The 13,742-nt window shown below is 38.4% G+C and overlaps 1 protein-coding gene across 2 annotated transcripts in view; it reads left to right on the forward strand.

Moving 5' to 3' along the window:
* Positions 1–3,997: 3,997 nt before the first annotated feature.
* The window catches only part of LOC108718578 (meprin A subunit beta-like), a 34,722-nt gene continuing 24,977 nt past the window's right edge, over positions 3,998–13,742 (forward strand). For both annotated transcript variants that reach the window (XM_041566414.1, XM_041566413.1), the window contains exons 1-2: positions 3,998–4,079; positions 8,352–8,370. In XM_041566414.1, coding sequence (XP_041422348.1) covers positions 4,023–4,079; positions 8,352–8,370 — 76 coding nt within the window. In that variant the 5' untranslated portion in view covers positions 3,998–4,022. The remainder of the gene's footprint in view (positions 4,080–8,351; positions 8,371–13,742) is intronic.

The raw sequence follows: 13,742 nt of genomic DNA on the forward strand, positions 1-13,742 counted from the left end.
GCATCTTGCTCACAGACTTGTGTTATACAACCAGACACACACTCAGTCACATGCTCAGGGTTAGCAAGCAACTCACATTTGGTATCACTTGTATTGGGACCCAATGAAACCGCTGTCAGACAGACAGATTCCGAGACTCCTTTCATGGAATGTAACACAGAAGTCATGACTTCGCTTTCAACCGCAGTCACTCCATGTGGCTTATCCCCATTGACAGCCATGTTACCATTCTCCATAACAGCACACTCAGGTCTGTTCACATTCACTGTTTTACCGGCAGTCTGTGCCGTTAAACTACTCTCAGGCACACTCCACTTCTCAATAGAAGGCACACATTTTACTAGGGAACTTGTTACTTCACATACCTTTCCCTCTACAGCACATTGTGTTTCAACTCTCACACAGATGGGCTCACTGGAGAACAGTTCTGTGGTTGACACCTGCACACACACAGATTCAGGAGGCAATTGTACATTTTTATCACTCGCTTCCTCAGACATACTGTCTGGCTTATCACCATTAAGACTTTTGATAGATGAGCTACTGCAGGGAAACAAAGGGTTACCATCTATTGGCTTTAACTCCTTGTTTACTAAAGTACTTGAGCTTTCTCTTCTCAACAATTCCCCATGCAGACTTTTTTCCACATTTGCTGCAGTTTCTTGCACCAGAGTTGCAGTCTCATTACCATTCACACTGGCAACATTTATGTTTGTTAAATTAGGCTTTAAACCTTCCAGCCTTTGCACTGCAGAATTCAACTCTGCTAGGGAAAAACTCACTTTGGGGGTCACCCCTAAACTTTTTACTATGGGTGTTACTTCACACCCCACAGTCACACACATAGGATTCACATCTGGACATTGGTCAGCAAAATTACACATAACATTTTGCATAGAACAGACATTATTAACCACCTGGTTTGATTGCCCCACATTTAAACCTTTTGTGGATTCCCCACAACAACCAGAATAGGGGAAAGTCTGTTCCCAGGACAATTTCCACCTCCCCCTCACTGGCAACTACGAGGGAGTGAACAACTGTCCCTTTGGTGGTTTCAAAAGACATACAGTCGGTTCAGAGTTCACTTGCATCTCAGGGAGCTCCTGCCAGGGTAGAACAAACATTAACAGTTCATGCAACACCACCGACTTAGTTGAGTTAATGTCCAGTGTGACACACAGTAAAATCCCATTCACTTTCACCTCTACTGACTTTTCAGCAGTACCTTTAACAGGCACAGTGCACTCTGATTGCGCACTTATATCTTTAGGTCCCAGGACCTTGCCTTTCCTCCCACAGTCCCAGTCTTGTATCCCCCCAGCATGCTGTTCCCTTTCCACCACCCCTTTATGAACAGTCTCACATTCCTGAAGGGCATCAGACACTCTGGAACTGCTGGGGATAACCTTTGGCCAATCTTGCCAGACTGGACTGTGAAACCAGCATACCCTCTCTCCTTGGCATGCTGCACTTGTACCCACCGCCTGGGCTCCAACTTTGGGGTACCACCTCTTGGGACCCAGTTTCCTTGCTTGGATCCAGATGCAGTGACTTCCATTGCCACTCGCGAAGTCTCCCGCACTTCCTTTGGCATCTGTTGAAAACACACAGGTCGCTGTACCTTTAAGGAAGCTTGCTGGAAGAACTCCCTCTGTGGTACACAGAAAAAATTAGTCTTTTCCTCTAAAGACTTTTCAGGAGCTTCCACTGCTCCTTGCAACTCACAGAAACGCTTACGTTTCACTTGTGGGGCATTTTGCAGTCTCTTCCCCATTGGCATCTTTACCACATTTGGCGCGCAGACTCTCTCCCAGTCACTGTGGAACTTCATCCACCATCTTGCTGTTCCTGTCGCTTTAACACGGCCCTCACAGCCTCCTTCTGAACAGCTGAAGAAATGGGATTAGCAGCACCAATTGCCATATTCACAGGCTTATAGGTAAAGTCTCTTAGGCTCATCAGCCCTTTAAACAGGTGTATGTCTTTTAATTGCTCCTTATTTTGCCCGCATCCGAAACACCATATGTGGCAAGCTGGCGGCTTGAACACGTAACTTTTAGGGGGATTAGTCAATGGTGAGCAAGCAGCATAAGAAAAAGGAGCAGAAAGACAGGGACACACAGTTTATTCACGGAAAACACAGGTTTATTTTCCCACTTTCCAACAAACACTGTCAACAATGCACGGACACAGGGGTGACCATTGTATCATACAAACAAAACATAAAATAAAACCTAGCCCACTGGGCACTACCTTCACACTTTGAAGCAGTCCCTGACTAGACTGGGCCCCTTGTGGACAACCAGCACAACAAATAGTTTGGCTCACCCCTGTACTCACAGGACTCCTTCCTGTAGTGGTTATTAGGGATGTAGCGAACCGCCGATAATGTGTTCGCGAACGCCGTTCGCGAACACCGGCAAAAAATGCGAACAGTTCGCGAACAGTTCGCGAACTTTGAACATCCGAAAATCGTTCGATTCGAACGATCGAAGGATTTTAATCGTTCGATCGAACGATTTTTCTACTGTGCATGTGTCTGCCCCTGGAAATTTGAAGAAAGAAGAAGCCGGAAGAGAATCGTTCCGTGGTGCTTGCTGGAAGAACCCCCAGGCCAGTGTAGTTTTCTGCTGATAGGAGCATGGGCCTGAGGTTTCAGGTAAGTCAATAAAATCACTTGGGATGCCCTACTTTAAAGGGAACACATCACCCAGACACAAAAAGCTGTGTAATAAAAGCCATTTCCAAACTAATAATGAAACCCAAATTTAAAAAAAAAAAAATCTATACCGGTTATATACTTATTTTAAAGTCTTCATCTAATTGTGTAGCCAGTGCACAGGCATTAGGTCCCCCATTCTAGCATATAAACAAGATTTTACCATAATAACAGAGACCAAAAATGCTACCTGCCTACTTGCTGTTAGGGATGTAGCGAACCGCCGATAATGTGTTCGCGAACGCCGTTCGCGAACACAGGCAAAAAATGCGAACAGTTCGCGAACTTCGAACATCCGAAAATCGTTCCATTCGAACGATCGAAGGATTTTAATCGTTCGATCGAACAATTTTCGTTCGAATCGAACGAAAATCGTTCGAATCGAACGAAAATCGTTCGATTTTAGCGACCGAATGGTCGAATGGTCGAACGATTTTGACGCTAACGCCTATTGGCGAACGTCGCGCGACGTTCGCGAACTTGCGGCGGACGCGAACAGCCGATGTTCGCGCGAACAAGTTCGCCGCAGAACAGTCCGCGACATCCCTAGTGGTTATTCAGCCTCCTGGCTTCCTCACTCTCTTCACAGTACTCTCTGTGAGAGTCACGGGCTCCCTCTGCTTCTTGCAGTAACAGGCAGCACTCCCAGCTCCTCTGGGAGTTCCTCATACAGCCAGGTCTCCTACCTGCTGTGCCCTGTTGAGAGACCCACTCTCCTATTCCAATTAACTTTAAATAGTCTTTCCACAGGACAGCTTTCCTGTGGAAGGTGAACTCCAATCTCTGGACTGGATCTGCAGAATGGAGTCCCTGGCTACTAAAGTCTTTAAACAGAGCGCTGATTCTCTGTTTCATAACTCCCTTCCTGGAGCCTATCTCAGTACCTGGGGAGAAATTAAAGGCTAGAGTGACCTTTTTCCTCCTTTTCCTAGTCACTCTACCACAAAATGTATTTAATGTTTTTTAGTAGACCTAAAGTATAGAGATTCAAATTACAGACAGATCAGTTATCCAGAAAACCCTGTGTATGTTTTCCCTGTGTCTTCATGGGTTTCTACCACATACTCCCACACTCAAAAAAATCTCTGTAAAGTGCTGTGGAGATTTGTTGGCGCTATAGAAATACCAGGAAACAAATAAAATAAAATTGGTTGCTATGGATTTATATAAATAAATAAAAGGGCTTGGGAGTCATAAAAAGTTATTTTATTAACATGTATACATAAAGCTACTGATAGTAAAGTATAAAGCTTAGAATTTCATTGTATACAACACATTTAGCAGCAGTAGCGGACCCAGCATGAAGCCAATGGTTTTACCTCTGATTCTTCTTTGCCTGCACATTGTCATAGGAATTGTAAGTATATTTTAAAATATTTTGTAAGCAATAGGTAAGAGTAAACCAGGACTTCAAGTGAATATTTATTTGAAAATATTCTGTGACCAGCGCTGTCAAAAACCAATGAACCAGAGCTTTTTGTGCTGATAAACTCAAATATTCCTGGTTGTTTTAGCTTAGTTAGCAATCTCTAAAATAATGTAAAGTGGAAACCTCCAGTAAAATTAAGATTAGTATTTTGCTGCGCATATCATTCACTTTTTGAACAACACCAGAACATGTTAGCACAATGAAATTGGCCCCAAAAACATTACATACAGTATCTTAATTGTGCATAGGGTTACAGTTACACCAGTGTGTTTGTGATGTAGCACAAACACTGTGCACTTCCTTGGGGTGCAGGGTACTGGTACACATCCATTTGTCTACATAGGGTGACAAAAGAGCTGCAGGAACCCATTCTAAAAGGGTAATTTTCAAAAATTTGTATGACATTTAGTTGTCCTTTAATGAAGTACAGGTATGGGATCCATTATCTGGAAACGCGTTATCCAGAAAACTCGGGAATTATGGAAAGGACTTCTTCCATAAACTCTATTTTATCCAAATAATTCACATTTTTAAAAATGATTTCCTTTTTCTTTGTAATAATAAAACAGTACCTTGTACTTGATCCCAACTAAGACATAATTTATCCTTATTAGAAGCAAACCAGCCTATTGGGTTTATTTCATGTTTACATGATTTTCTAGTAGATTTAAGGTATGAAGATCCAAATTTTGGAAAGATCCATTATCCAGAAAACCCCAAGATTGTCTTAGGAATTTATGGAAAAAGTATTGTACATAGGATTTGGAGACAAATTATTAAGTAAAATAATGTCATTATATGTAAATCCGAATGCAAGAATAAAGATTAACGTACTCTGTCAGAAAGAATCAATATAACAAATGGCACTAGACAGGGATGTCCCCTATCTCCTATATTTTTTGTTTTATGCATTGAAACTTACTTACTACAATTAGAGAAGAAGAAGATATAAAGGGAATTAAAATCAGGGGAACCCATCATAAAGTAGCAGCATTTGCTGATGATTTACTATTCTATGTGTCACAACCTACAATAACAATACCCAATATTATGAGATTATTAGAGAGATATAGATCATTCTCAAACTTTAAAATTAATTACAAAAAAATCAGAAATATTAAATTTAAATCTGAAAAAGGAAGAAGTAGAACTATTAGAAAGCAAATGAATGCTAAATGGTCTAATAAGGAAATTAAATATCTGGGAATCCAAGTTACAGCTCAAGTAAACCAGCTTTTACGTACCATTATTTAAAATAGCAGAAAGTGGACTGAATAGATGTAAAAATATTAATATATCATGGTTTGGGAGAATAAATATTGTAAAAATGATGTTCCCTCAACAGATATTATATATATTCCAGGCATTACCGATATATGTACCAAAAGGATTCTTTTCCAGGATGAAAAGTATTATCATGAGATTTATTTGGAAAGATAAAATACCAAGGGTGTCTTTTATGAATTTGATTGAGAAAAAGAAAGAAGGAGGAGTAAGTTTTCCATGTCTCCATACATATTATGAAGCAGTTCATCTATCGAGGGTATTGAGCTGGGCTATAGAAGAGAAATCATCACCCTGGTTTAATGCTGAAAGAGGAGATGAGGGTTCATATAAGCTAATAACCAGATGGTATTGTACCCCGACTAAACTTCATAATATGTATGGACTGTCTGATGTATGTTGGAGATGTGGAAAATGTAAAAGGAACATATACGCATCTATGGCTTGACTGTGAAGTGATCAGACCATTTTGGGAATATGTCCTAAATGCTCTAGGGAAAATGGGAACTTATATATCATATACAGACACAGTACAAATTGTACTTCTAAACGATTACAAAAATAAAAGAACTATTACAGATCCGATAATTAAACTAATGATAGCTGTGGCAAGGAACATGATACCACGTAAATGGAAAACATGATACCACGTAAATGGAAAACAAAAACAAAACAAAAATCAATCAATAAGGTATCATGGATTAAGGAAATAAGAGGTATAGAAGAAATAATAGCAAAAAAGAAAGGTAAAATTAGTAAACATTGTAAATTATGGGAACAATGGTGTGAATTCCTAACGAACGAACGAATATAATAATTAAAGAAAAGGTTTTTTTTACATTTATTTATTTATTTTTTCTCTTTATTTTATCTCATTTCAATTTCTATGATGTATATGTATATGTTTATGTATATGTACAAATTCTCTGAGTCGAATATGACTGTGTAATGAGAAAATATTTATTGCTTTATTGCTTCATTCTGTACTTTATTTCTTTTAAAAACTGAATAAACAAATTAAATATAAAAAAGAAAAAAAAGAAAACCCCAGGTTCCCGAGCATTCTGGATAACAGGTCTCATACCTGTACATTAATTAGAGGGAAAGTTTGGCTATGAGACTAAAAGTTTTTTCTGACTACCATTTTGTGTAGGAGAAGGTGCTGTTTTAGGTGGACTGATGGCATGTTAAAATTGTAATCACTCAAGCACACAACACAATTTGCCAAAGATACACTTAGGGTCAGATTTATCAAGGTCGAATTTGAAAAACCTCAAAATTTTAATTCAAAAAGACCAACCGAAATGAAATCTAAGGGGTTTTTTTTGTCCGAATAGGTCCATATTCAATTGAATTTGAATAGTACGAATCCAAGTAATAGCACATTCGATCGAATTTGAATCTAAGTTTTTCCCAAAAAAAACTCTGAGTTCTCATACTCCAACAATTGACTCCAGACAGTACATGATAAATTTCGATATTCGAATTTTTTAATTCTTCTCAAATTCGAATCGAATTTGGACTATTCCCTAGTCGAAGTACACAAAAAATAGCTTGAAATTCAAATTGTTTAAATTCTAATTTTCACTTCAAACTTTGATAACTGTGCTACTTAGGCGCACATTTACTAAGATCGAGTGAAGGATTCGAAGTAAAAAAAATTCCAATTTCGAAGTTTTTTTTGGGTACTTCGACCATCGAATAGGCTACTACGACCTTCGACTACGACTTCGATTAGAACAATTCGAACTAAAAATCGTTTGACTATACGACCATTCAATAGTCGAAGTACTGTCTCTTTAAAAAAACCGTTGACTACATACTTCGGCAGTTTAAACCTACCTAGGTACAATGTTAGCTTATTGGGACCTTCCCCATCAGTTTTCTAAGGTTTTTTTGATCGAAAGAAAAACGGTCGAATCGATCGAACGATTTTTACTTTGATCGTTCGATCGTAGTATTTGCGGTAAATCCTTCGAATTCGATATTCGAATTTGAAGGATTTTACTTCGAGGGTTTATTAACCCTTGATATTCGACCCTTAGTAAATGTGCCCTTACGTGTTATAATCAGCCATTATTGGGTGCACCCTTTTATTGCCATGTTTCATTCATCAAAAACATATCTACAATCATCTCATCCATTGTTTCTCTGAAAGCAGGGTAGAAGTACTATACGATACCTCGTTTTTTACATGGTGTTATTCCAACAGGTTTTGAGTGCCTAAAATATATAAATTTTACTAATCTCTGTACTTCCGGAAAGAATATCATATGCCATATATTAATATTAAATCTAATAATAATAATAATAATAACAACAACAACATCATAATTAACGTAATATATATGAAAAAATATATTATTAATATCCATATCTTTAGGCAGAATATTCTGATTTTATATTGTTCACCTTTGTGAATGATTGCATTAAGTCCAGACTGCTGATTTTGCTGTCAAACCACCAAGGTACTATGCAAACATGTTGTGGATCTAGGCATCAGTGTAATCATTTTGTGCAAGTACCAAGGCAATTCATGCATGAAGTAATGCATTAAAAATACTGAAAAAGGGTATTTGAAAAGGTGGAAATCCATTATTTTAAAACTAATAACTTGTAACAAAGCAGCCTGTAACTAGTAGACTCCCTCCACAGGGCAAAATTAACATTATCATTTTATGGTATAACTGCTCCTTTAAAGGAGGAAGTTTGTATAATTGTACAACTTAGAAAAAGTTATTTAAGCACAGAAGCTTTGAAACAGATAAAATGGTTATCACTGTTCTGTATTTACAAGTTATATCAGTTTATATTACAGACTGAATGAGAAAAACCAAGCATTTTGACAATATTGTGTTTGTACTTAGGTTATGTCAGCACAATGTATTCTTACATTTTTTTTTTTTTTTTTCTCAGCCTCTTCCAGATAATGCAGGTATGTTGATATATTTTTATATAGTTTTTCTGATTGAACTCTACTGCTACAGCCCCAGTTTTAGCAATGTTACCACTGAAGTTCATCTTAGTTAAGTTTGGTGGAAAAAAAGACCACATTCCTTATAGTCCACATATAAATAATATATTTTATATTTAATATATTAATAAAATATATATTTACCAATATCTATAATAACTAACTGTAAATCTTAAAATCAGAATAGCCTTGGTTATTATGCTTGTACAAGAACATCACCAGCAGGGAATCCCATAACTTCACTGGCCCCACCATGAAGAATCACCTATCCTATTTTAAAGAAAAGTTCTGTGGCCTCTAGTGCTTTTATCTTTTCTATGGAAAAAAAGCCCCTGCTGTTTATAATGTCCTCTAATGTAGTGGTAAAAAGTAATTAGGCCCCAACCAAGTTTACCCTCAACCCCTTTACTGGTTTAGTTGCATGTCTCTGCACACTCTGTAGCTCATTAATAGTCTCCTTAAAGGAGAAGGAAAGCCTTTTGCAAAAAAACCCATACCCTCACCCCAGGTAGACCCGCCTCCCTCCTCCCCCCAGGCCAACTAACCTCCCCTCCCATACTCCATACTTACCCCTTGGCACAGATTCTTCCAGTGGAGTTCCACGCATCCATCTTCCACGTCCTTGGTAAGCTGACTGCGCATGCTCAGTTGGAGCAGTTTGTCAGTTTGCGCCAACTGCGCATGTGTGCAATTACACGGAAATTGCCGATCTCCCAGTCAGCTTACCGAGGAAGCGGAACATGGATGTGTAGAACTCTGCTGGAAGAATCTGCGCAAAGGGTTTCCTTCTCCTTTAAAGGGTTACTCATCAGTTAACAGTACTGCTCCAGCAGAATTATGCACTAAAATCCATTTTTAAAAAGGGCAAACAGGTTTTTTTTAATTTAATTTTGAAATCTGGTGTGTGCATAGAGGAGGGGCAGGCAATATTTGATTGACAGCTGAGATTTTTAAATGAGTTTGCAACAGCTATGAACACTTTAATGAAAAAAATAATTTGATTTGAAGATGACATTATACAGATTTTTATGTCTGTCTACACAAATGTCTACACAAATGAGGAACCAGTTAGTGAAGGTTTCCTTCTTAATAGTCCCAATTCTAGTAATACAACTAATGATGCATGGTTGACACATAAAGAATTCAAAAAGAGACTAGAACATGTTAAGATCAACAAAGGTCCGGGGCCTGATAGTATTCATCCCAGGGTAATTAGCGAGCTTAGCTCTGTGATTGCCAAACCTCTTTACTTAATTACTAATTTTTCAGGATTCATTGAGATCTGGCATAGTGCCGAGAGACTGGCGAATTGCTAATGTGGTGCCTCTAGTCAAAAAATAATCCCATTCTCAGCCTCAAAACTATAGGCCAGTCTGACGTCAGTGGTAGGAAAGCATTTCGAAGGGTTAATAAAGGATAAGATACTGGACTTCATAGCAAATAATAATACTATGAGTTTGTGCCAGTATGGTTTTATGTGTAATAGATCTCGCCAGACTAACTTAATTTCTTTTTATGAGAAGGTAAGTAGAGACCTCGATTCTGGGATGGCAGTGGATGTGATTTACTTAGACTTTGCTAAAGCATTTGATACAGTGCCACACAAAAGGTTACTGGTTAAATTAAGGAATGTTGGCCTGAAACATAGTATTTGTACCTGGATAGAGAACTGGCTAAAAGATAGACTACAAAGAGTGGTGGTAAATGGAACATTTTCTAATTGGACCAGTGTTGTTAGTGGAGTACCGCAGGACTCTGTACTAGGTCCCTTGCTTTTCAACTTGTTTATTAATGACCTGGAGGTGGGCATTGAAAGTACTGTTTCTATTTTTGCAGATGATACTAAATTGTGCAGAACTATAGGTTCCATGCAGGATGCTGCCACTTTGCAGAGTGATTTGTCTAAATTGGAAAACTGGGCAGCAAACTGGAAAATGAGGTTCAATGTTGATAAATGCAAGGTTATGCACTTTGGCAAAAATAATATAAATGCAAGTTATACACTAAATGGCAGTGTGTTGGGAGTTTCCTTAAATGAGAAGGATCTAGGGTTTTTTGTAGATAACAGTGTCATTCTGTGACTACTAAAGCAAATGAAGTTCTGCCTTGCATAAAAAAGGGCATTAACTCAAGGGATGAAAACATAATTATGCCTCTTTATAGGTCCCTGGTAAGGCCTCATCTGGAGTATGCAGTGCAGTTTTGGACTCCAGTCCTTAAGAGGGATATAAATGAGCTGGAGAGAGTGCAGAGACATGCAACTAAATTGGTTAGAGGGATGGAAGACTTAAATTATGAGGGTAGACTGTCAAGGTTGGGGTTGTTTTCTCTGGAAAAAAGGTGCTTGCGAGGGGACATGATTACACTTTACAAGTACAAATTTTAAGACAAACATTATAGAAAAGATGGGAATGCACAGATTTGGAGTATGCCAAAGAAAGTAAAATCACTGTAAATATGATATAATTTACATTTTTCTGGACATACTCCATATCATAAATGACTGGGTTTGTAGCAATCTCAGTCCCCAATTGAGTAATAACCTCACAGAGATAATTATTCTGCAGTAAAAATCCACATGCATACCCTACTAATGTACAAGATACATTTCAAAAGGATTATATCAAACACAAGAAATCAAGACATCAATGGACAAAGAAAAATCCTGCTAGGACCCAGAACCGGTGAAATTATTTGTCTTATTATAAGCAGTATTTTTCTGTGTCCATCTTTGCTTTAACATCTAGTATGTCTAATCATGGGTGTCTGCAGAAAATTTTCCATGGGGGGGAGCAAGGAGGCAAAGGAATTGCACAAATTACTTGTACCAATATGGTTCAGAATCTACAAAGCTTTTCAATAATATATAAAGTAGTACAAATTGCATATGTATAGCATTTTCATTCTGTTACTGACATGTGGGTCGGTGGCCTAATCAGGCTTAGATATGCTCATTTAGTGACCCCTCCAAGCGAGCGGACATTGCTCACTTAATTGTATTCAGCTTAATTGTATTCAGTTGTGCATTCACAGGATTTGCATAAGAAACCAAACAACACAGTTTACAAGGTTATTTTGAATTCTTTCATAGTTGTCAATAATTTAAAGAGTAGTTATTTTCAAAACCCCAGCCTAGTAAGGGTCAAGGGTGTCTGCTCTCTTGATTTACATTTTGACTATTTGCTCTTTCACAAAGCTAGCCAGCATTATACCTACACACACATTATTCTGTGCAAATGCAGTGATCTTCAAATCAGTACCTTTGGCATGTACATTTAGCAAGGCGAGTTAGTCCATCGGGTTAAATAGCCAATTTTCTAGTCTGTGCATAACCAAAGCAGTGCCTTACATTCAAGAGAAAACATTCAAGAGAAATAAAAATGTTTATGTGGACTGAGAGTGGACAAACTGATGTAACTTTTTAAAATAACATCAGCAGGAAGATGTGTACAACATATGTCCTTTACTTTGGCTGCCAACAACCTACTTTCTAGGTGGTTGGCAAAGGGGTTAACATAATGACAAGAGTGTAGAATTTATGTTTATGCATTCTGTTAACTAGGGGAAAGCTGTGGTGTGGTGGTTTAGAAGGCAAAGGGTTAAACATAAGATCATCCAAATAGAAGGCATGATAGTACAGTACTTGCATTGTGGGGAGGAATAGGCAAAGGTGGGCTTAAAGCAGAAACAGAGAGGTAGAAGAAGGACAGGAGCAGGAGAAGGGCTGAGGTTAAAATATATAGTGAATAAAGTACACCCTCTTGTAAATTATAAGGATATTATAAGTTACTGAGGAGTTTCATGACCATATAAAAACACGAGGCCGAAGGACGATCGTTTTTATACAGGTCATGGAACTCCAAGGTAACTGATAATTAGGGTTGCCACCTGTCCGGTTTTAAACCCGGACAGCCCGGTATATTGAGGGGCTGCCGGGTCTATACTTCCTGCCCGGTTTTCCAAATAAGGAAAACCAGGCGGGATTCCCTTGATTGACATGGCAATCGGGCAATCGCTGATCGCCGCATCATAGCCCCGCCCACTGACGTCACGGGTCCGTCCACTGACATCATAGCCCCACCCACCGACATCACGGGTCCGCCCACTGATGTCACAGACACACCCACAGACGTCACGTACCCACCCCCCGCCCCGGTCTCAGCCAGACATAAAGGTGGCAAACCTACTTCTAATATCCTCATATTTTACAACTGGGGGTACTTTATTTATTATAATACACAAATTTCAGTGAGTCATGTGACAGAAATGACATCAGAACTCACCGTTTATAAGGATATAATTTAGAAGATATTCATAACTTTTGTGTATTATATAGATGTAAATATATATATTATAAATCTAATAAATATTATAGATATCTATAGCTATACAGATATATATAGAGCAGTGAGGAGACATAAGGGTATTACAAAGTGAGAGGTTATTGTGGAGTAAATCATCAATATAAATATGATAAGTGAATAGAGTTAAAAGAATGAGACAGTGGGACAAGGAACTAAAGGGTCAATCTGCTTTGTGGCAAATGCCTTGGAGAGAATGATTGTAGGCAACTAACACCCAACTTGCCCCTATAAGATTTAATAATGTGAAAATTTGTATTTACACAGCTATGTATACACAAGTTCATTTATACTCTCTATCACACACACACACTTTGTCACATGCCCACTTGCTCTGATTTTCTTCTCCCTCACACAGAGGAGGAACAGGAAGCTTACTGAGGGAAGGGGTGGGGCTAAGACAGAACTGCATGAGTATAGGCAGCAAACGTAGCTGAATAACTTTGGGATGGTCCATTTTTGAAGAGGTGCAATCCCATGGATTTAAGCCTTGCTTAAACTTTTGGCAGCTCTTTAATGGAAATCTTAAGAAATGTGCTCATATAAAAAGAACAAAACAAAAGAATATATATATATATATATTTATAGCAAGAGAATATAATTTATTATTTAGTACAAGTCCGTGGAGGCAAGTCCCCCTTTGTTGACGGCCATGTGTCTAATACTAACTTGCCTAATATGCATGTTATCCCCAGTGTCCAGAACAGAATTGTAATGAAACAGGACCTTTAGGGAGGAAACACATATCCTAATGAGGGAAATAGGTATTGAAATGCAGCTGCTTCAGGACAAGTATTCCTTTATATAAGTTGACAAGTGGGATCAACAACTATACATGGCAGCTAACTGGTAACCCAAAGTAAACTAAACCCTTTGATAACATGATGTTTGCAGGCCCAGTATCATATATGTCACATTAAGGCCCTGGACTAGGACAGCAGAATTTTAGGGGCGGCATGGCATCTAAATGGA

Source organism: Xenopus laevis, chromosome 6L, assembly GCF_017654675.1.
Source record: "Xenopus laevis strain J_2021 chromosome 6L, Xenopus_laevis_v10.1, whole genome shotgun sequence".
NCBI classification, from domain to species: domain Eukaryota; kingdom Metazoa; phylum Chordata; class Amphibia; order Anura; family Pipidae; genus Xenopus; species Xenopus laevis.